The 25,601-nt window shown below is 35.5% G+C and overlaps 1 protein-coding gene across 1 annotated transcript; it reads left to right on the top strand.

The window, feature by feature from the left end:
• The first annotated feature begins 12,863 nt into the window (after window positions 1-12,863).
• Window positions 12,864-13,918, top strand: LOC117078962 (proline-rich protein 13-like). The gene has a single exon (XM_033202535.1). The coding sequence runs from the start codon at window positions 12,934-12,936 to the stop codon at window positions 13,363-13,365; it is 432 nt and encodes a 143-aa protein (XP_033058426.1). The 5' UTR covers window positions 12,864-12,933; the 3' UTR covers window positions 13,366-13,918.
• Window positions 13,919-25,601: the final 11,683 nt, after the last annotated feature.

The following is a 25,601-nucleotide window of genomic DNA, read 5'->3' as shown; positions in this document are numbered from 1 at the left end:
AACAAACTCCTTCATAAAAACCCCTTCCTGAATTCTTAGAGTGTATTGGTAGTGATTCTAGATTCAAGAATGAAAAACAAAACAAAACAAACAATTAGAGCCTTTTACAAAATATTTTATTTATAAGACCTATTTTTTGTTGGAGTTTTAGACTAATGCAATTATGGTAAATTAAAGTTTTCATGTTTTATATGTATATATTACAAGTCACATATTCTACAAACTCATTTTGAAATAGCAGAATGCTGTGCGCCGTGGCTCATGCCTGTAATCCCAGCACTTTTGGAGGCCAAGACAGGCAGATCATTTGAGCCCAGGAGTTTGAGACCAGCCTGGGCAATAAGGTGAACTTCACTTCTACCAAAAATACAAAAAGAAAAAACAAATTAGCCAGTTATGGTGGTGAGTGTCTGTAGTCCCAGCTACTAGGAAGGCTGAGGAAGTAGAATCCCTTGAACCCAGGAGGCGGAAGTTGCTGTGAGCCAAGGTGATACCACTTCACTCCAGTCTGGGTAACAGAGGGAGATCCTCTCTCAATAAGAAAAAAGAAAAAGTGTAAAATATCCAAACAATGTAAACTGTTAAAATAGAAGCTGTTAAGACAGCAAATATGCACAGAGATAGACGGTAGATGCATTGTGTTATCAACCACAAAACTTTTAAAGAAATTTATAATTGACACATCATACAAATTTATGGGGTATAATATGATGGTTTAACACATTTATACATAGTATAATGGTTAAATAAGGGTAATTATTATATCCAACATTGAAAGCATGTATTTCTTTATGGTGGAAACATTCAAAATCTTCTCTTCTATTTTGAAATATTCACTTGTTCTTAATTGGCATAGTCACCCTACTATGTAACAGAACATGTAAAGCAAATATCAAGTACACAAAATATCAAGTACATCTGTTTTCCTTCAACACTCTAGTCAAATTTTAGCTATTTATTTATTACCTTGTTTTCTCTTGTGGCAGAGACTAAAGCAATGCATCTCTAGTCAGCCATCTTGCTGACATCACTCCTATATTGACATTTTTTTTGTTTTTTGTTTTTTTTTTTTGAGACGGAGTCTCGCTCTGTCGCCCAGGCTGGAGTGCAGTGGCCGGATCTCAGCTCACGGCAAGCTCCGCCTCCCAGGTTCACGCCATTCTCCTGCCTCAGCCTCCCAAGTAGCTGGGACTACAGGCGCCCGCCACCTCACCCGGCTAGATTTTTGTATTTTTTAGTAGAGACGGCGTTTCTCCGTGTTAGCCAGGATGGTCTCGATCTCCTGACCTCGTGATCCGCCCGTCTTGGCCTCCCAAAGTGCTGGGATTACAGGCTTGAGCCACCGCGCCCGGCCCCTATATTGACTTTTAAACGAATACTGACGAAAGTAATTATGGACGCTACTACGTTGTTTACAATACAACCCTAACTGGTTACTGCTACCAAGGGCTATCTATTGCTTAAATTATGACTAATTATATTTTGTTTAATTAGCAATCAGGGACATTAATGTAAACACAAGCACAACTACTAGAGGGCTCTTATAAAACATATAGAGGGCTCATATTGAACATATATAATGTTCATAATGTGTGACCTGTAATAAAGTAGTAATAATGGCTATCATTTATTAACATGTTTTTATACATTATGAGAGCTTTAAAAGAGATATTTAATCAAAGTTATTTTAATAGCTTTTCAAAACAGTTAGCAGTATCAAATTCAATCAAGAAGCTGCACCACATACTAAGATGGTTGTCTTCTACATTTAATTTGCTAAGATTGTTTTTTAATCATGTGTGTGGATATTGAATTTTTAATAAGCATTTATTTTGACAACACTGAGATGACCCTATGCGTATTTTCCTATAATTAGTTAAGATGATGAAACACGTTAGTCAAGTCTCTAATATTAACTTAGCACAGCTTTCCTGGAAATTTTTTAAATGATTCACTAAAATCTTATTATATATGCTGGTGTAATTTATTGATTTGAAAATATATTTATATCTATATTTTGTCAGAGACTGATACTTTTCTCCCAGAATCTTTTCTCTCTTTCTTCCTTTGAGATATAAAAACATAAATTGTTTTCCCACAAGCTGTCCAACCTGGTAGAGTTTAATGGTTCTCTTGGCTACTTAGTAGACCACATAGCTTGGTTTTTCTTGATATTAGAAATAAGATGTAGAATGTAAAGCAAATGATATATGCATTTTCCATGACCTGTGCTTAAGAGCAGCTGCTTATCTAATAATTTGTTACTTTTCCTGTGAGTTAGTGTACAAATGTGATAGCAGTAAGCCAGATTAATCCATATTCATGAGATAAATGCCCTAGAAATGATGGAGCCTGAGTACTGGTTTCACCTTATAGGTCAGAGCTTCCAACCAGCCGTTCCTTATCTATTTTTATACTTTTATATGCAAGATAAATAAAATCGTATCTTACTGACACCACTGCCTTTGATGTTCCTCTGTTACAATAACTCAGCCTATGTCTTAACTAACACATATTGTCTCACATGAGATTAGTGTATAATATTTATTTTCTTTTGGAGCACACCTGGTTTAGTATCAATATTACACTAGCCTTCTAAAGTATACATAGCAGTGTTACCACAATTTCTATTTTCTTCAAGAGTTTCATTAAGATCCAAGATATCTATTCCTTTACTCTCTGCTTATGTTTATCTTTAAAGCTTTCTGGGCCTAATTTATTTATTGTAAAATATTATTAATTATACTTATATTTTGTTTAATGGCCACAAGATTATTTGGATAGGGTGGTTATTTTATGCTGCTTTGACATTACTAGAATTTGTTTAACTGAGTTTTGAACTGAATGTTTTTAATACAATCCCTAGCTAGATAATCTCTTACAGTATCCATACTTACGTAGCATCATTGCTTCTTAATATTGTTCAATGATGCCTTCTGATTTTGTTCAAGATTGCTCTTCTTAGAGATTTATTTTTATTCACTCTTCCAAAACATGTTGCTTTTTGTCTTCAGGATTTTTCACTGCGTGTATTTTTTCTTAAATTAACACTTTGTTAAACTTCATTGCTTTCTAGTATCTCTCTATATATTTTTAAAGAAAAAACTTGGCTGTTAATTTGAACTACTTGTCGTTAGTAACAAAAGCACTTAAAATTATTAATGTCAATCTAATTATCACCTTAGCTGAATTCCATAGTTTTTACTCTATTAAATATTTTTTTATTTTTTGGTAAATTATGTGTTTGAGAGTATAAATAAACATTTTCAAATGTAGGAAGGACTTTTAGCTTATTTTGTCATTAATTTCCAGCTCAATTATGAACAGAGTGGTGTGAACAAAGTTCTTGAAATTTATTGTGTAGCATCTGATAAGTTTGCATAGATATTACATTTGTAGTTAAAAAGATGAAACATCCTCCACATTTAGAGTATAATTTACTACACATATCTGACGAATTAACTTTATTACGTATTTGTGTTAAGTATTATTCTTGTTTTAATGGCTAGCTGATCTACTGTTTAATGAAAGATCTATATTCAAATTTTTAGCTTGTTGTAATATTTTCTATTCTCTTTGTAGTTCCATTAATTTTTGTTATTAGTATTATTTATACTGTTATTAGGTATTTAGAATTAAAACATGTTTAAAATATGTGTGTGTATTTTTCTTAAATTGGATACTATATAGTTAGTAAGCAAAAATGCTTACTTTTTTCGGAGGGGTAGCCATCCCTTCAAGCATTTATCTTTTTTTTTTTTTTATTACAAACAGTCCCACTATACTCTTTTAGTTATTGCACAATGTATAATAAGTTATCATTGACTGTAGTCATCCTGTTGTGCTATCAAATACTTTATTCATTCTATCTAACTATATTTTTGTACTTATTGATCCTCTCTATTTTCTCAACCCCTTATACCCTTTGCAACTTCTGGAAGCCATCCTTCCATACTCTATCGTTATAAGTAAAATTGTTTTAATTTTTTAAATTCCCACAAATGAGTGAGAATATGTGAAGTTTGTTTCTCTGTGGTGTGCTTAATTTACTTAACAATATGTTCCTCCAGTTCCATTCATGTTGCTGCAAATGGAATAATTTTATTTTCTTAATGCCTTAATAGCACTCCATTGTGTATATATACCACATTTTCTTTATTCATTAACCTGCTGATGAACACTTAGGTTGCCTCCAAATCTTGACATTTGGAAGCCAATCTTGGCATATTGTGAATAGTGCTGCATTAAATATAAAAGCATAAATATATCTTTGATACACTGATTTCTTTATTTTGGGAATATACCTAGCAATGTAATTGATGAATCATATAAAAGCTCTATTTTTAGTTTTTTGAGGAATCTCCAAACAGTTGTCTATAGTACTAATTTACATTCTCACCAACAGTGTATGAGGATTCCCTTTTCTCCAGATCACCACCAGCATGTGTTACTGTCTGTCTTTCAGATACAAGCCATTACACCTGGGATAAAATGATATCATTGTAGTTTGGCTTGCATTTCTCTGATAATCAGCAATATTGAATACTTTTTTACCATATATACTTGTCATTTTTTGGTCTTCTCCTCAGAAATGTCTACTTAGAGCATTTGCCCATTTGATAGAGTAGTAGATTTCTTCCCTACTGAGTTGTTTGACCTCCATATACATTCTGGTTACTAATCTCTTGTCAGATGTATAGTTTGCAAATATATCTTTCCATTCTGTGGGCTGTCCCTTCACTTTGTTGATTGTTTCCTTTAATATGACAAAGCTTTTTAACTTGATGTGACTTCATTTGTCCATTTTTGCTTTGGTTGCATGTGCTTGTGGGATATTGCTCAAGAAAGTTTTGCCCACACCAATGTCCTGGAGAGTTTCTCCAGGGTTTTCATTTAGTCGAGCTGTAGTTTGAGGTGTTACATTTAAGTCTTTAATCCATTTTAATTTGATTATTATACATGACAAGAGATAAGGGTTTAATTTATTCTTCTTCAAATAGATGCACAGTTTTCCCAGCATCGTTTATTGAAGACATTGTACTTCCCCAAATGTATGTTTTTGGCAACTTTGGAAAACATGAGTTCGCAGGTAGATGTATGGAGTTATTTCTGGGTTGTTTATTCTGTTCCATTTGTCTATGTGTCTGTTTTTATGCCAACACCATGTTGTTTCAGTTACTATACATCTGTAATATAATCTGAAATCATGTAATGTGTTTCCTTTTTTTTTTTTTTTTTTTTTCTTTCTCTCTCTCTCAAGATAGCTTTGACTATGCTGGGTCTTTTGTGGATTCATATAAATTTTCAGATTGTCTTTTTCTATTTCTGTGAAGACTGTCATTGATATTTTTATAGGGTTTTCATTGAATCTATAGGGTTTTCATTGAATTGCTTTGGACAGTATGGACATTTTAACAATATTGACTCTTCCAATCCGTGAACATTGAATATCTTTCTTTTTTTTGTCTTCTTCAATTTCTTTTAATCACAGATATGTGGTTTTTATTGCAGAGATCTTACATTTCTTTGGTTAAGTTTATTCCCGGGTATTTTATTTTATTTTATTTGTAGCTATTGTAAATGGGATTACTTTCTTGATTTCTTTCTCAGATTATTCACTGTTGGCAGATAGCAATGTCACTGATTTTTGAATCTTATATTTTTACATCAGTTCTATTTTGTTTTGGGGGTGAAGTCTTCAGGATTTTCCAAATGTTATGCTAGATCATCTGCAAAAAAGAGAATATTTTGGCTTTTTCTTTTCCAGTTTGAATATCCTTTGTTTTATCCTCTTGTCTGATTGCTCTAGCTAAAATTTCCAGTACTATGTTGAATAACAATGATAAAATAGGACATCTTTGTTGTGTTTCAGATTTTAGAGAAAAGACTTTCATTTGTTTCCCATTCAGTATGATACCAGCTCTGAGTCTGTTGCATGTAACTTTTACTATAGTGTGATATGATCCTTCTATACCTAGTTTTATTTTTTTGAGAGTTTTTATCATGGAAAGACATAGAATTTTATCGGATGTCTTTTCAACATTAATTGTAATGATCATATGGTTTTTGTCTTTCATTCTGTTAATATGATTTTTCACATTGATTGACTTGTGTATGGCGAGCAATCCTTGAATCTCTGGAAAAAATCTTACTTAATCATGATGAAAGATCTGTTTAAAGTGTTGTTGGAAATTTTGCATCAATATTTTTCAATGACATTGCCCTCTGGTTTTCTTTTTGTGTGTTACTTTTCCTGATTTTGCACTCACTGCAAAACTGGCCATGTAGAATGGGTTTGGAAGTATACTCTCTTCCTCTCTTTTTCAGAGAAATTTGAGTAGGATTGGAATTCGTTCTCTTTAAGCATTTGGTAATTTTCAACAGCGAAGCCTTGGAGTACCGCATTTTTTTTGCTGGGAGATTTTTTTGTTACACCTTCAATCTCACTATTTATTGGTCTGTTCAGGTTTTGAATTTCTTTTTAGTTCAATCTTAATAGGTTGTATGTGTCTAAAAGTTTATCCATTTCTAGATTTTCCTATTCATTGGCATATAGATGCGTATAGTAGCCTCTAATAACCCTTTGTGTGCACTATCGGTTGTAATATTTTTTTTATATGTCTGATTTTATTTGTTGGGTTTCTATATCTTTTTCTTTATTAATCTGGCTAAAATTTTGTTTATGTTTTTTAAAAGTCTATTTTCTATTTTATTAATCTTTTTCATATTTCATTTTGATTTCATTTATTTCTGTTATGATATTTATTTTTTTTTCTTCTGCTAATTTTGGGTTTAACTTGCTCCTGCTTTTCCAGTTTTTAAGATGCATCATTGAGTTGATTATTTGAAGGTTTTCTACTTTTTTAATGCAGGCACTTATTTTTGTAAACTTCTCTTAGTATTCCTTTTGCTGTATTTCATGGGTTTTTGTACACAGTATTTCCCTTGTCATTTATTTAAAGAAATGTTTTAATTTCCTTCTTATTTTCTTCATTGGTCCACTGTTCTTAAAGCAACATATTCTTCAACGTCCATGTGTTTGTATAGCTTCCACTTGCTCATGTTCTGTTATACTTCCGAGAATATTTTGACTGATAGTATTATAATATATCAGCATTATATGGCTTAGTATTTCTAAAGTATAACTTTAGTAAAACTTTGACTTTCAAATATTTTGGCTGTTTATATTCCAGGTATATTGCATAAACTTCATATAACTGTTTTATTTATTAATCCATTCTGATAATTTTTGTCCCACAGTTACAAGTTTGAGTTATTTACATTTATTGAAATCAATGTTATTAGCCTTCACAGAAATTTGATGCTAGCTCTCTTAATTCTCCACATTGTATTAATTATTCATTTGAATTATTTTTATCTTAAAGACTATTAATTTGTTTATTTTCCAGTACCTTTGTATTTTAATAAGATTATTTACTGTAGTTGGTCTTATGGAAGGGCTTAAATGTATCACTTTATTTTACACTTTCTATTTTTTCTTCCTATTATGTTTTTTCTTTTTTAATCTTCCGCATTTATTTTATTATTTCCCTCTGTGTTTTCATATTACATGTTGATCATTCTTATACCAAACACATCTGATATCCAGGAAGCTCCAAAATCTGAAATTTTTGAGTGCCCACATGATTCTAGTAGTGGAACCTAACACTTTTGCTTTCTGATGGTTCAATGTATACGAGCTTTGTTTCACGCAGAAAAAGATTTAAAATATTATATAAAATTATCCCCCAACTATGTGTATAAGATTTATTTGCAACATAAATTATCTATTTAAAACTGGATATTTTCTTCAAAATTTTTCATTTTCCATATGCAAATGTGTCTAAATCTAAAAAAAAAAAAAAACATGTGAAACATTTCTGGTTTCAAGAATATTGAATAAAACGTACTCAACCTCTAGTACTTTGGAAGATACAATCATTTATTTTTAATTATTTTACAATTATGTATGAAATAATATTATTAATTATATTATCTGAAATCTAAAACTAATTAAACGTTAACTGTCCTTATCAGTCTAAGCTAAAGACTACAAAGCGGCCGGGAGCGGTGGCTCAAGCCTGTAATCCCAGCACTTTGGGAGGCCGAGACGGGCGGATCACGAGGTCAGGAGATCGAGACCATCCTGGCTAACACGGTGAAACCCCGTCTCTACTAAAAAAAAAAAAAATACAAAAAAAAATTAGCCGGGCGAGATGGCGGGCGCCTGTAGTCCCAGCTCCTCGGGAGGCTGAGGCGAGAGAATGGCCTAAACCCGGGAGGCGGAGCTTGCAGTGAGCTGAGATCTGGCCACTGCACTCCAGCCTGGGCGACAGAGCAAGACTCCGTCTCAAAAAAAAAAAAAAAAAAAAAAAAAAAAAGACTACAAAGCACTGTAAGTCTATCTCCATACCTAAAACCTGTGCGTTAGTAATATTGTCTTATACAGTCTATGTTTATTTATATTTAATTTTGTTTTCCACTTGTTTTTCATCTTCTTGCTGCTCAGCCTTTGCATTTAGAAAATGTAATTTTTCCTGTAGTATTTTTAATACTTTAAACTGTTTACTCATGATAAACTCTCTCAATATTTTTTCTCCTTCTTTCTCTTGATTTTTTATCTTACTCCTGCTATTCTCCTTCTTTTTCTTATTTTGTTTATTTATTTTTTTTCTTATTTTAATGTGTCATTTTAAAATTTGCGTTCTCTGGATATTGTATTTGAGATTGGTGGTGTTTTTTTTTTTTTTTTTTTCAAATTGTACCATCCAACATTCTTCTGTCACGGTTAGTGCTAATAATTTAGCTGTCCATCTAATTGCCAACATGTTTAAGGTAATCTGTATTTTCTCCCCCGTCATCTGAGTACTTTTTAGATTTCCTCCTATTTCTTGTTCTTCTACTGTTTCACCATGATGTATTATAATTTCAAAATCATTTCTTAATCTTTCTTTATATTGATTTGAATTGATATTTTCATTATTTTAAAATAGCTGAATTTCTCAAAATTTGAGGTGAGAACAAAATATCTACAGTTTTTATCAATTTTTAAGACTACAATACATTGCTATAAACTAGAGTCACCATACTATACAATAGATATCTTAAAATTATTCTTTCTTTCTAACTTAAATCTAGTATTTTTGATCAACATAACCTAAATCCTTCTTGCCCCTCATCTCTATTAACCTCTATTCTACTCTCTACTTGTATGTGTTCAATTATTTTTAGGTACTGCATGTCAAAGAGATAATGAAGCATTTGTATTTCTTTGGCTTATTTCACCTAATGTAATGTCCTCCTGATTCAACCATGTTTTTGCAAATAACAACATTTTCTTCTATTATAAGGTTGAATAGTAAGTATGCCATTGTGTACATATACCATGTTTTCTTCATTCATTTGATGATGGACACTTAGATTGATTCCATGTTCTAGCTACTGTGAATAATTTTCCAACGAATATGAGAGTACAGATATCTCTTCGACATATTGATTTTACTTTCTTTGAATATATTCTCAGTTGTGTAATTGATGAATAAAAAGATAGAGTTTTTTTTAGCATAGAATGTCTTGTTGTGTATACTACGGTGAATAATAACATACCTTTTACAAGCCTGTCACTAATGTTTGCTTCTTAATCATACTCTTTATTTTAACTTACTACCTGGTATGATTTCTCTTACGAATGATATAAGATCTAACATGTACATATTTTTATTTGTAATTACCTTTGTAATTTCATTATGCTTATTTAAATCTAAGTTCAAATTTTGAGGTAGCATAAATGACCCTATTTGTGTGAATATCAGATGAAAATTCTTCAAAATAGCTCTTTATTATCTGTTTCATCAATCCCTGCATTTGTATAAATGTGTATTCTTATCTTAAATTTAAAGAAGAGTGCTTTATTAGTCTTCCCAAAAGTCAAGGGTCCTAGTTGTTTTATAGCCTGTGGTGAATCATAGCATACCTTTTATAAGAGGGATCTTGTAGACTTCCGCTTACCATGAGTAGTGCTTTTATTATAATTAAATTTGTATTCCATGTTTATGAATTGGAAGAATCAATATTGTTAAAATTGCACCCAAAGCAATCTACAGATTCAATGCAATTCCTATAAAAATGCCAAAGATATTCTTTTTCAGAAATAGAAAAAAAAATCCTAAAATGTATGTGGAACCACAAAAGACTCAGAATAGCCACAGGTATCCTAAGCAAAAAGAACACTGAAGGAATCACATTACCTGACTTCCAATTATATTAGTAACTAAAATGACATGGTGCTGGTATAAAAACAAACACATAGGCCAATGGGACAGGATTGACAGTCCAGAAACAAATCCAAACAACTACAGCAAACTCACTTTTGACAAAGGTGCGAAGACCTTATACAGAGGGAGAGAGTCCGTTCAATACATGGTGCTGGGAAAATTAGATATTCATATGGAGAAGAATTAAACTAAACCCCTATCTCTCACCACGCACAAAAACCCAATGGAAATGTATTAAAGCCTTAAATGTAACATCTCAAATTGTGACACTACTGAAAGCAAACTTTGGTGAAAATCTGCAGAACATGGGTTTGGACAAAAAATTCATGAGCAATATCCCACAAGTACAGACAACAAAAGGCAAAAATGACAAATGTAATCACATCAAGTTAAAACATTTCTGCACAGCAAAAGAGTTTGAAGATTTCACAAAAAACTAAAAGTTGAGTTACCATATGATCCAGCAATTCTACTGCTACAGTAGGTTTCTTTTGGTACATATTCCTCCCCCCCAAAAAAATCAGTATGTTGAAGACATACCTGCACTCTTATGTTTGTTGCAGCACTGTTTAAAATAGTAAAGATTTGGAAGCAACTTATGTGTTCATCAATAGATGAAAAGATAAAGAAAATGTGATACATATACACAATGGAATATCATTTGGTGAAAAAAAGAATGAGATCCAGTCATTTGCAGCAACATGGATGAAACTGGAGATTGTCATGTTAAATGAAATAAACCAGGCATAGAAAGGCAAAGATCACATGTTCTCACTTATTTGTGGTATCTAAAAACCAAAACCATTGAATTCATGGACATAAGAAAGTAGAAGCATGTTTGCCAGAGGCTGGTAATGGTAGCAGGGAGTTGGATTGGTGGGGAATTGAGATTAATTAATGGACCCACAAGAAAATGGAAAGAATGAATAAGACCTACTATATAATAGCATGACAGGACAACTTCAGTCAATCGTAACTTAGTAGTACATTTTAAGATACTTTATTGAGTATAAATGGATTGTAAGTAACTCAAAGGTTAAATGCTTGAGGGTATGGATATCCCATTCTCCATGATGTGCTTATATTACATTGCATGCCTGTTTCACAACATCTCATGTACCTCAGGAATACATACACTTACCATGTACTCAAAAATTAAAAATAAAAGGAGAAGAAAATTAACAGTATTAGATTTTGTTTACTAAATCTGAAAACCCTAAAATTCGAAACCAGAAACCAAGTAAAAATTTATTTTCTCTTAATAAAATAAATCTTAATATTGGTAGTTTGGAGCAGTTATGATGCTCAAAGATAGCAAAACAGGATTTTAATCCCATACTTGATGCTTCATATAACATGGCATAATGTGTATTCAGAGAATTATTTTAAGACATTAATATTTTCTGGAGACCCTGCCATCATAACAGCTTCTTATAAATAAAGCATGACAACATAGAAAGTAGAAAAATGGCAGTAGCAGTCTCCATTCCTATATCTTTCTGGAGAGTCCATCTCCCAAACACTGTCTTGAACTTAGTCGTCTTATTACATAACTATTGCTAACCCTGAGGAATATCAGAAGAAAGTCTTTACCCAGGGTTAATGTCACCACCAATGACGTAGAGTTTCTATCAGAAAGGCGGTAACAAAGTTAGAGATGACTAGACATGTCTGCTACCAATAATCTAATGAAAAGCTCCTTTTTTAAATTTTTTAATTGCTCTCGGGTTTGTCAAGATTGATAAAAACTTCACAACTTTGAAATACAATTTTAATTACTTTTTTTTTTCTTTTTCTTTGAGATGGAGTTTCACTCTGTCATCCAGGCTGGAGTGCAGTGATGCAATCTCTGCTCATTGCAACCTCCGCCTCCAGGGTTCAAGCAATTCTCCTGCCTCAGTCTCATGAGTAGCTGGAATTACAGGCACCTGCCACCAGACCTGGCTAATTTATTTGTTTTAGTAGAGATGGGGATTCACCATGTTAGCCAAGATGGTCTCAAACTCTTGGCCTCAAGTATCTGGCCATCTTGGCCTCCCAAATTGCTGGGATTACAGGTGTGACCCACCAGGCCAGGTCACATATTAAAAATATTTTAACTATTGTTTATAGATATATTTTAATGAATAATTAGAGATACATATCAATCAGTATTGGTTGTTAGTGGGTTAATAACTTTTCAATACTGTGCACACTAATGATTTGAAAATTGCAAAGTTAGAAAATTATGCCTTAGGTAAAAATCTCATAGCCAGCTCAAGTTTTTCACCAAAAGTGCCAATTTAAAATGACTTACCTTGACAGTTGATGAATAAAATTGTATTAGAAAAAAATCAAATACTTCACTCCTGCATTATTCTGGTCTGAGCTATACTTTTCTCATTATAGTGAATATTTCAAAAATGTGTCCTAGAATCCTGAAAATTTTAAATAAATATGTAAGAAAACATCATTCTTCAACTTATAAAGCATTGTTGTCTTTACTATGGTGACATTTTTTGCAATGAAGTAATGGTCAGAGTTACTAAATCAGTTATTCTTCCTATTTTCATCATTTATACTTGCTTTCTTAAAAAATAAGTGTGGAAGTAAGAGCTGAGACTGCGAAGAGCGCGTCAACCCCAGGCGGCGGTGGAAAGGCTGGAGGACACACCTAAACATGTGGAATCCCAATGCCGGGCAGCCAGGGCCAAATCCATATACCCCCAACATCAGGTGCCCTGGAGGTTCCAATCCTGCCCACCCACCACCTATTAACCCACTCTTTCCCTCAGGCCCCTGTCCCCCTCCCCCAGGAGCTCCCCAGGGCAATCCAGCTTTCCCCCCAGGTGGGCCCCCTCATCCTGTGCCACAGCCAGGGTATCCAGGATGCCAACCCTTGGGTCCCTACCCTCCTCCATACCCCCCGCCTGCCCCTGGAATCCCTCCTGTGAATCCCGTGGCTCCTGGCATGGTCGGACCAGCAGTAATAGTGGACAAGAAGATGCAGAAGAAAATGAAGAAAGCTCATAAAAAGATGCACAAGCACCACAAGCGTGGCAAGCATTCTTCCTCCTCTTCCTCCTCCTCTTCCAGCAGTGATTCTGACTGAATACAGGCCCTGGACCCTTCCCTCAAGTCTCACCAGTTCTGCTCTCCCATCAAGCTTCAGATGCCATGTTGTACTGGGGGAAAGTAGCCCTTGTACTCCCCACCCCCTACCTCCACCTGAGCCTCACCCTGCTGTTGAGCCCTGAGTGGCTAGGGGAAATGGGAAGAGGATTGCCATGGCCTGGCCATCTTGTTGCTGCTTGGATAGATCATATAGCTAATGAATTAGGCAGGGGAGCTATTCTTTGAAAATGATGAACTAAATGTTGAAGACAAGTTTGAGATCTGTAAAATGTGATTTTTTTACTTCTGCTTATAATAATTGTGATTGAGGAGGTTTGCGGAAATTTAATTATGATGAAAAACCTCTATCTTTTTTGTAATGTTGCCATACTTGGGGAATTTAGTGGCAAATACATTCCCCAGCAGGCCTTTTGTTGGTTGCACTAACTGCAAAGTTGCTGGGAGGTAGAGTCCGTTTGGTCGATGAGCTTTGACCGCCATTTTAGAACCTTACCTTTCCTCCTTAGCCCAATATAATGTCTCAGGTCCTATCCAAATAAAGATATTTCTCCTGGTCTCTGTTCACCTGTGCTATCACCTTGGCTGGGTATGGCACGTTCTACTACTATTGCTAACCTTCCACAGACCCTTTAAAGTGTATCAATTTTATAGAAGGGAACCAGAGCTTCACTGAGGAAGACACCGTGTGATTCCTATGTTTTTTAAGTGGGAGAACTCTTCAAAATTGGGTCAGGCAGAGTGGCATGAATCTTTATTATCTTCCCTTGGGTGAATGGATATAGGCCTTTAGCTTATGTTTTCTTAACTCTGGCTGCCCATCAGCTATGAGAGAGTAATATGGGGCTTTACCCCAAATCTACTGAATAATACTTATTTAAAAAAATTTTTTTTCCTAAAAAAAAAAAAAAAAAAGTGTGACTCAAAGATATCTCAAAAGTAATAGGTTTCTCTTTGACTCTCTCTGTTTTGATCTAGTAATGTTTTTTAATTGAACATTGAGAGGTATAAAAATTAAATGGAATCAATGATTGCAACTCAAAAAATAACAAAGCATTGTGACAGAATTGACCCAATCTTTTTGATGAAGTCATGTTTCTGTATGGGGTAAATCTAAGGTATACTAATACTATTTCTCAATGAATACTATAATGTAGGAATGGTGATTACAATTCCCAAAGACCCATAAACTGAAAATATGCTACATTATGAAATTTCATTGACAATTACATGATTAAATAATTTAATAAGAGAAGACATTAGGAAATATTCAAATTTGAATAAATGGGAATCTGTAATGATCAAATCAGAATAACTGAGATATATATAACCTCAAACATTTATATTTTTGTGTATGAGGATCATTTCCATTTTTCTCTTATAGTTGTTTTGAAAAATAATGAATTATTGTCAACTATAATTTTCTACTGTACCGTCAAATACTAGAACTTATTCCTTCTATAAAACTGTATTTTTTTACACATTACCTAACTTCTCTTCAGTTCTTCACTTGCTTTTCTTCCATGGGATCCACTTTTAGATCCCATATGTGACTGAAAACACTTGAAGGTTGTCTTTCTCTGCCTGAATTACTTTATTTAACATAATACCTCTACTTCTATCTATGTTACCTCAAATAACAGGATTTAATTCTTTTTTATGACCAAATAATAATCCATTAAATATAAGTACCACTTTTTAAATCTATTCATCCATAATGGACACAAGTTGATTTCAAATCTTGGCTATTATGAATAGTGCTACAATAAATATGGGAGTGCAGATATCTTTTCAATATACTGATTTCCTTTCTTTTGTGTATGTATGTAACAGTGGGATTGTGGGATGACATGGTAGTTTTATTTTTAGTTTGTGAGGAACCTCCATATTGTTTTCCATGATGGTTGTACTACTTCACATTTCCACTAACAGTATATAAGCATGTTTTTCTTTTTGATTAAAGTCATTTTGACTGGAGTGAGATAATAGCTCATTGTGGCTTCATTTGCATTTCCCTGATAATCAGTAAAATTGAATAATTTTAAGCATATCTGTTGGGCATTTGCATGTTGTTAGAGAAATGTCCATTCAATAATTTGCCCATTTTTGATTGATCATTTGTTTTATTTGCTAATGCTTTCATCACAAAAATGTTAAATATTTGAGATGATTAATATGTCAATTAGCTCAATTTAATCTTTTCACATTATCTTCAAAATAGTAACATTATTTCCCTATATAGCTACAGTTATAATTTGTCAATATGTAATTTATAAAACTAACTTGATTATGTTCATAAAGCTTTTAATTGTTAGAATCTGGACTCAAATACAGCCTGAATAGCTGTAGGGTTCATATTGCTATATTAGATTTTAAAAATAAACAAAAAGTCATTCAATACCAAATATCATTTCCTTTAATTAGTATCATCCTAATTATGCTCAACATCCATTAATTTTTTAAAACGTGCAGTTTGGGGAGCAGAGAGTGAGAAAGAGAAAGGATGGGTAAGAAGGGTTAAGAGAAAGGGGAAGGGGGCATTATAATTAAGCATGATTTCATTAGACTTAGTCATCTTAATGCCTACATTGATAAATTACTTACTTTACAAACAAGACTTGATATCAAGTGATAGCTTCGGAGGATAAAAATTTACAGACATTAAAGAAGTGTGAAATTATCCTGTACATTTATCCCCAAAATAGTATTTGAAGCTGTTTGAATAATAATTTCTTGATTCTTCCAACTGTGTTATATCTCACTTTATATGGCTGTAAAGAAAAACTCTGCTTTGAATCTGTTTGTTGGAGCAATTTTAATTATTCATTTTATTTAATCTTGACACAGCAGATATTCCCTACATATTAGCAATATATAAGTTAATAGCCTAAAGAGAATGATAGCCATAAGTCACATGAATACTAATAGGGTAGAATATAGGAATATAAACAATTATAAAGTAGATAACTTAAAATAATGAAAAGCTTATAACTGTATAATCTAAGTTATACACCATCCATAAATTTTACTTTCTTTCTCTGCAAAATAGATCTCATTATAGCACTTAACACATAAGCTTATTATCAGGAAAAATGTCAGTATATAAAAAATGCATGGAACAGAGCACAGCACATAATATGTGCTTATATAGCAGAGACTATCTTCATTATTATACTATAATAATGAAATTATAAGGTATATATTAATAGTAATTTGATCATGATAGTATGGGAAATGGATTGTGTAGAGGAATGGTGACTTTCCCTCTACTCTGAAAATTCAATAATTTGAGTCTATAAAAAATATTAGGCAGATTAGCAGGATAAAAAATTAGGAGTATTAGTATGTACACTGTATGTCATTAGGAAACCTCAATGAAAGGTAACTCAAAGTAATGGCATAGAATTCTGGCTTATATAACATCTTCAACAAAGAACAGTAAATTTTAGAGAAGTGATAAGACAAAGAAAAGTAGGTTTAGGATTCCAGATGCAGGAAACTATAGAAAGGTAAAATAATTTAAAAGGAAACAAATGGAGTAAAGTTTTTAGATTTCTCTGGTGCCATCTCTGAGCTGATAAAAGTTGTCTCATGCAAAGGATAATTAGTATTTTGATTTTTAAGCAGAAGTGGGAGTTATAGAGATTTTTCTGCATTTACTGCTTCTTAGTTGGCCTTGCCTAAAATATATTTATGTAAAAGAGGAATATTTTAGTATGACATATTCTGGTTTTCTTCAATACGAATGGATAAATGTTGAGTCACAGAAATGAATTAGGAGACATGGCAGTAATCCAGTCAATATACTGTATACAAGAAGTGGAGGATTTCTGAGAAACAAAGGTGAATGTCAGAGTTGGTCTCAAGAAGAACAATAGAGACATCCTAACCAATTGAGATAGAAGAGACCACTACCTGAGAGGGGTTAAGGATAGAAGATTATTGATAAATAAACTAGGAAGGAGAGTTTTTGCTGTGCCTGTGTTGTCCACCTTAAAGTCTGTTTACAGCTTCAGTGGCATCTAAAGAAAATATTATTAATCATAGCCAAGTGGAAGGGCTTCATTTGTAGGGTTTGGTAAAAAGAATATAATTCGTTTGATCAGTTGTGTGTACACAGCCCAAATTTTATGAACCTTTATGAGATTTAAGACTTCCAGTCATTCTATACTGGTGAAGAGAAAAGACTACCTTGTACTCTGTTGTCTCTTTGGTTATTTAGAGATATTGAATTAATTTAAAGTTATAATACCAAAGAACAACAGTCTTGACACAAAAGAAAAATAAAAATAACCCTATCACAAGAAGAGAAAACCAAACACCGCATGTTCTCACTCATAGGTGGGAACTGAACAATGAGATCACTTGGACTCGGGAAGGGGAACATCACACACTGGGGCCTATCATGGGGAGGGTGGAGGAGGGGGGGATTGCATTGGGGAGTTATACATGATATAAATGATGAATTGATGGGTGCTGACGAGTTGATGGGTGCAGCGCACCAACATGGCATAAGTATACATATGTAACAAACCTGCACATTATGCACATGTACCCTAGAACTTAAAGCATAATAAAAAAAAAGAAAAAAAAATTCATTACATTAAACTCTTTTTTAACTATTTGAAATTATATAAAGTGTTTGATGAACAAAAAATTATACAGAAGTAAATATATGCATACTTCATTTTATTGTACTACACTTTATTGCAGGTTGCAGATATGTGTTTTAAAATTGAAGGTTTGTGGTGATCTGCATCAAGCAAGTTTATTGGCATTGTTTTTCCAAAAGCATGTATTCATTTCGTGTCTATCTGTCACGTCTTGATAATTATTACCAGTTTAAACCTTTTTATTATATTATATCTGTTATGATAATCTGTGCTGAGTGATTTTTGATATCACTATAATAATTTTTGGGGGTTTCCACAAACCACACCCTTATAAGATGTTGAACTTAGTTGATAAGTGTTGTGTGTGTTCTAACTGCTCCAATGAACGGCTATAACCCAGTCTCTCTCCCTCTCCAGGTGCCTCCCAATTCCCTTAGACACAACAATATTTAAATTAGGTCAGTTCATAACCCTACTATGGCCTCTAAACATTCAAGTGAAAGAAAGAGTCACAGTCACATTATCTGTCAGTTTAAATTAAAAACTGAAAAATGATTTAGCTTATTGAAGAAGGCATGTAGAAAGCTGAGAGAGGCTGAAAGCTAGGCCTCCTGTACCCAACTTAGCCAGGTTGTGAATGCAAAAGAAAGGTTATTGAAGGACATTAAAAGTGTAATTCACTCCAGTGAACACATAAATGACAAGCAAGGAAAATAATAGAGTTGCTGATTTGAGAAACATTTTTAGTGGTTTGAAGATCAAATCAGTCACAACTTTCCCTTAAGTCAAAGTGTAATCAAAAACAAGGTTCTAACTCTCATTCTAGGAATATTCCAAAAAAATGAGAAAGCTGCAAAAGAAAAATCGGAAGCTAGCAGTTAGGTTTATGAGGATTAAGGGTAAAAAAAACAAAAACAAAAACCTTTCTCCATAACATAAAAGTGAACTGGCAAGTGCTAATGAGAAGCTATGGTACGTAATCCCAATCTAGCGAAGATATCTGATTAATATGTCTATAATCTAAATACCAGATGCAATACCCTTATATTGTAAGAAAATCCCATTTATGACTTTCATAACTATAAAGGAAACATCAATGCCTGGTTCCACAGTTTCAAAGGGACAGGCTGACTCTCATAGAACTAGCTAATGCAGCTGATGTTAAGTTGAAGCCAAAGCTCATTACCATTCTGAAAATACCGGGGCCTTAAAAATTATGCTAAATCTACTCTATGTGTACTTGATAAGTAGAACAACAAAGCCTGGGTGACAGCACATCTGTTTATATGTTGGTTTACTGAATATTTAAAGTCCACTGTTGAGACCTACTGCTCATAAAGATTCCTTTCAAAATATTAATGCTTATTGACAATGTATCTTGTCATCCTAGACTTCTGATGGAAATATATAAGGAGATTAATGTTGTTTTGATGTTTCCTAATACAAAGAGTAATTTTTTTCAAGTCTTATTATTTAAGAAACATATTTCCTAAAACTATAACTGTGATAGGTAGTGATTTCTCTGACAGATCTGGGCCAAGTAAATTTAAAATATTCTGGAAAAGATTCACCATTCTAGATGCCATTAAAAGGAATTTTGGTTCATTGGCGGAGGTTACAATGTCAACATTAACAAGAGTTTGGAAGAAGTTGATTCCAACCTGTTGGGTACAGACTCTCCAAAATCTGGCCATAAACTGGCCCCAAAACTGGCCATAAACAAAATATCTGCAGCACTGTGACATGTTCGTGATGGCCATCATGCCCACATGGAAAGGTTGTGGGTTTACCAAAATGAGGGCAAGGAACACCTGGCCCACCAAGGGTGGTAAACCACTTTAAAGGTGTTCTTAAACCACAAACAATAGCATGAGTGATCTGTGCCTTAAGGACATTCTCCTGCTGCAGATAACTATTGATTTATTTGGGCCTATCCCTTTGTTTCCTATAAGGAATACTTTTAGTTAATCTATAATCTATAGAAACAATGCTTATCACTGGCTTGCTGTCAATAAATATGTAGTTAATCTCTGTTCAAGGATCTCAGCTCTGAAGGCTGTGAGACCCCTGATTTCCCATTCCACACCCCTATATTTCTGTGTGTGTGTCTGTAATTCCTCTAGTGCCACTGGGTTAGGATCTCCCCAACCAAACTGGTCTTGGCACAACCCCAATGGAGACCTTTGAGAAGATCAAGACTTCAATGGAGGAAGCAACTGCAGATATGTTAGAAATAGCAAGACCACTAGAAATAGAATTGGAGAATAAAGAAGTGACTGAACTTCTACAATCTCATGACAAAACTTGAACCAGTGAAGACTTGCTTGCTTCTCATGTAAATGAGTAAAAAATGTGTGTTTTTTTCCCAATGGAATCTTCTCTTGGTGAAGATGCTGTGAACATTGTTGAAATGATAACAAAGTATTTAGAATAATATAAAAACTTAGTTGATAAAGCAGCAGCAAACTTGAGAAAACTGATACAATTTTGAAAGAAGTTCTACACTGGGCAAAATACTATGTCAGAATTGAATTTTACAGAAAAAAAAATTTTATGAAAGAGTCAATTGGTGCAGCAAATGTTATTGTTGCCTTATTTTAAGAAATTGCCACACTCACCCCAATCTTTAGCAAATAAAATCCTGATAAGTCAGCAGCCATCAACATGAAGACAAAACCCTTCACCAACAAAAAGATTACAACTTGCTAATGGCTCAGATGATTGTTAACATTTTTAGCAATTAAGCACTTTTAAAACAACATTTGTACATTGTGTTATTAGATATAATACTATTGCATACTTAGACTAGAGTGTAAAAATAACTTTTATATGCACTGGGAAACTAAAATATTTGTATGACTCACTTCATTTCCGTAGTCTAAAATTAAACCCACAATACTTCCAAAGTCTGGATGCATAGATAGTTACAAAAGGAAGAAAACAAACCTAGGGCTTCTAAGCAAACTGTTTAAGACTAAGAACTTTGTTAATAGTATTGAAAGTTCATGTATGTGATTAACTATTTTCTTACCTGCCACATATATACAGCCTATTGAATACAATCTGACTAAAGTCTTATTGATAGATTTGTTTCTGCAGCACCTAGAAGAGTACTTTATTTATGGATGATTTTCAGTATATATTTTTTAGTTGAACATAATCCAGGCAAAAGATGGCATGCAGTAATAAAAGAAAATACAAGAAAAGTTGCTTTTCAGGAACTGAAAATTAAGGTATGTGTATATTTGCTTTCTAAGTGTAAATATTTAATACAATTTATGAAACATTGGATTTCAAATGCTAGTGGTGATGGCATCAGCCACTCCAGATGGCCTGCCACTGCTATCATACCAGCTGTATCTGTTGAAATGTACACAGGGCTGCACACTCCATGGAGCCAGTGGGAGCAGGGGACAAACAGAAACCCTGCCCCTTCTGAGTTGGAGAGGGAGCTCCCTGAGTGATACTGCTGATGCCCAAACTGTGTCTGAAGACTCAGGCATCCCTGCACTCTCAAGGACACAGGAAGGACCCCCTTCCCTGGCAAGTTCAGAAGTGCCTGCTCCTGCTGCCTGGCTTCTCCCTGCTATCGGTGCCCACTCTGCTTTTGGATCAAAGCCAAGGCTGATCCTAGGTGCCATGATAGGCAGCAGGAGGCAGACAGGCTTCTGTGTAAAAGAGGGCAAGTTTCTGGTGAGACTCCACCTACAGGCCAGGGACGGCCTGAAGGTCGGGCTCTTAGTCCCACAGACTGAAGTGGGAACCTGTGGTGCCTTTTCTGGGGCCCACCTATGGCCACCCATGGACCAATCAGGGTGCATTTTCTCCCCTCTGAGGCCCATTAAAACCCTGGACTTAGCCAGAGTGAGCAGATGGCAGAACGACCAGCTTCAAAGAGGAGCTATCCTCTCTGCTAAGAGCTTCAGAGACCTGTAGAGAGATCGGTACTACCAGCTTCAAAGTGGAGCAACCCATTTCAGTGTCTCCTCTCTGCTAGGAGTTGGACAGATATCAGGATGACAAGCTGCAGAGTGAAGCTACCCTCTCTAGGGCCTCCTCTCTGATGAGAGCTGCAGAGACAATGAGATGATCTGCCTGCAGAGAGAAGCTACCCACTCCTGGTCTCCTCTGAGCTGTTCTAACACTCAGTAAAGATTCTCTTTATTTTGCCTGCCACCCACTTGTCCACATACCTCATTCTTACTGGATGCAGGACAAGAACTCAGGCAAATGTGCAACCAGCCACAGAGGTAACTAGCCAGAAAAGTGACACCCCAAAGATCCGATAACAGTAGGTCAATAGAGGATTTAGGAATAAATCCTGCTGACCTCCTATGCATCCATCTCTTTACCATTTTTCTCAATTCTTTTCTGATTGATTACTCTTGATTTGGTACAGAATTCTAATGTGAAAGTGTTGCTTCCTCTCCATTGTTTTTTGTTTGTTTGTTTGCTTGTTTGTTTGTTTTTTGAGATGTAGTCTTGCCATGTCTCCCAGGCTGGAGTGCAGTTGCACCATCTCGGCTGACTGCAAGCTCCACCTCCCAGGTTGACGCCATTCTCCTGCCTCAGCCTCCCAAGTAGCTGGGACTACAGGTGCCCACCACCAAGCCCGGATATTTTTTTGTGTGTGTATTTTTAGTAGAGACGGGGTTTCACCATGTTGGCCAGGATGGTCTCAATCTCCTGACCTCCTGATCTGCCCACCTCAACCTCCCAAAGTGCTGGGATTACAGGCGTGAACCACCACGCCCGGCCACCTCCTACCCATTGTTTAATGATAGACACAATTTTGTTGTTGTTGTTGCTCTTACATTATTTATCAAAGTGCATCTTCCTTTAGCTGGAAAAAAAAAAAAAATTGCATGATTCCTCCTTTACAGCTTGGCAATCAAACTAAAAAAATTGAAAGCAATATAGGGGGCGGAGCAAGATGGCCAAATAGGAACAGCTTCAGTCTCCAACTCCCAGCGCGAGCGACACAGAAGACTGGTGATTTCTGCATTTTCAACTGAGGTACTGGGGTCATCTGACTGGGGAGTGCTGGACAAATGGTGCTGGTCAGCTGCTGCAGCCGGACCAGTGAGAGCTGAAGCAGGGCAAGGCATCGCCTAACCTGGGAAGTGCAAGGGGGAAGGGAATCCCTCTTCCTAGCCAGGGGAACTGAGACACACAACACCTGGAAAATCGGATAACTCCCACCCCAATACTGCGCTTTAAGCAAACGAGCACACCAGGAGAATATATCCCACACCTGGCCAGGAGGGTCCCATGCCCATGGAGCCACCCTCATTGCTAACACAGCAGTCTGCGGCAATCTAACGGCAAGGCAGCAACGAGGCTGGGGGAAGGGCGCCAGCCATTGCTGAGGCTTAAGTAGATAAACAAAGCCGCTGGGAAGCTCGAACTGGGTGGAGCTCACAGCAGCTCAAGGAAACCTGCCTGTCTCTGTAGACTCCACCTCTGGGGACAGGGCACAGCTAAAAAACAACAGAGGAAGCAGCAGAGACCTGTGCAGACGCGAATGACTCTGTCTGACAGCTTTGAAGAGAGCAGTGGATCTCCCAACAGGGAGATTGAGATCTGAGAACGGAGAGACTGCCTGCTCAAGTGGGTCCCTGACCCCTGAGTAGCCTAACTGGGAGACATCCCCCCCCCAGGGCAGTCTGACACCCCACAGCTCACAGGGTGGAGTACACCCCTGAGAGGAAGCTTCCAAAGGAAGAGTCAGACAGGTACACTCGCTGTTCAACAATATTCTATCTTCTGCAAACTCTGCTGCTGATACCCAGGCAAACAGGGTCTGGAGTGGACCTCAAGCAATCTCCAACAGACCCATAGATGAGGGTCCTGACTGTCAGAAGGAAAACTATCAAACAGGAAGGACATCTATACAAAAACTCCATCAGTACGTCACCAGCGTCAAAGACCAGAGACAGATAAAACCACAAAGATGGGGAAAAAGCAGGGTAGAAAACCTGGAAATTCAAAAAATAAGAGCACATCTCCCCTTGCAAAGGAGGGCAGCTCATCACCAGCAATGGATCAAAGCTGGTCAGAGAATGACTTTGATGAGATGAGAGAAGAAGGCTTTAGTCCATCAAACTTCTCAGAGCTAAAGGAGGAATTACGTACCCAGCGCAAAGAAACTAAAAATCTTGAAAAAAGAGTGGAAGAATAGACAGCTAGACTAATTAATGCAGAGAAGGTCATAAACGAAATGACAGAGATGAAAAACATGACATGAGAAATACGTGACAAATGCACAAGCTTCAGTAACCGACTCGATCAACTGGAAGAAAGAGTATCAGTGATTGAGGATCAAATGAATGAAATGAAGCAAGAAGAGAAACCAAAAGAAAAAAAAAGAAAAAGAAATGAACAAAGCCTGCAAGAAGTATGGGATTATGTAAAAAGACCAAATCTACGTCTGATTGGGGTGCCTGAAAGTGAGGGGGAAAATGGAAACAAGTTGGAAAACACTCTTCAGGATATCATCCAGGAGAACTTCCCCAACCTAGTAGGGCAGGCCAACATTCAAATTCAGGAAATACAGAGAACGTCACAAAGATACTGCTCCAGAAGAGCAACTCCAAGACACATAATTGCCAGATTCGCCAAAGTTGAAATGAAGGAAAAAATCTTAAGGTCAGCCAGAGAGAAAGGTCGCGTTACCCACAAAGGGAAGCCCATCAGACTAACAGCAGACCTCTCAGCAGAAACTCTACAAGCCAGAAGAGAGTGGGGGCCAATATTCAATGTTCTTAAAGAAAAGAATTTTAAACCCAGAATTTCATATTCAGCCAAACTAAGTTTCATAAGTGAAGGAGAAAGAAAATCCTTTACAGATAAGCAAATGCTTAGAGATTTTGTCACCACCAGGCCTGCCTTACAAGAGACCCTGAAGGACGACCTAAACATGGAAAGGAACAAACAGTACCAGCCATTGCAAAATTATCCCAAAATGTAAAGCCCATCGAGGCTAGGAAGAAACTGCATCAACTAACGAGCAAAATAACCAGTTAATATCATAATGGCCGGATCAAGTTCACACATAACAATATTAACCTTAAATGTAAATGGACTAAATGCTCCAATTAAAAGACACAGACTGGTAAACTGGATAAAGAGGCAAGACCCATCAGTCTGCTGTATTCAGGAGACCCATCTCACAGGCAGAGACATACATAGGCTCAAAATAAAGGGATGGAGGAAGATCTACCAAGCAAATGGAGAACAAAAAAGAGCAGGGTTGCAATCCTAGTCTCTGATAAAACAGACTTCAAACCACCAAAGATAAAAAAAGAGACAAAGAAGGCCATTACATAATGGTAAAGGGATCAATTCAACAGGAAGAGCTAACTCTCCTAAATATATATGCACCCAATACAGGAGCACCCAGATTCATAAAGCAAGTCCTTAGAGACTTATAAACAGACTTAGACTCCCATACAATAATAATGGGAGATTTCAACACTCCGCTGTCAACATTAGACAGATCAACAAGACAGAAAGGTAACAAGGATATCCAGGAATTGAACTCATCTCTGCAACAAGCGGACCTAATAGACATCTATAGAACTCTCCACCAAAAATCAACAGA

The sequence above is a fragment of the Trachypithecus francoisi genome, unplaced genomic scaffold (genome assembly GCF_009764315.1).
Source record: "Trachypithecus francoisi isolate TF-2019V2 unplaced genomic scaffold, Tfra_2.0 Lachesis_group0, whole genome shotgun sequence".
In the NCBI taxonomy this organism is placed as follows: domain Eukaryota; kingdom Metazoa; phylum Chordata; class Mammalia; order Primates; family Cercopithecidae; genus Trachypithecus; species Trachypithecus francoisi.
This window is presented reverse-complemented; position numbering and strand designations above follow the sequence as displayed.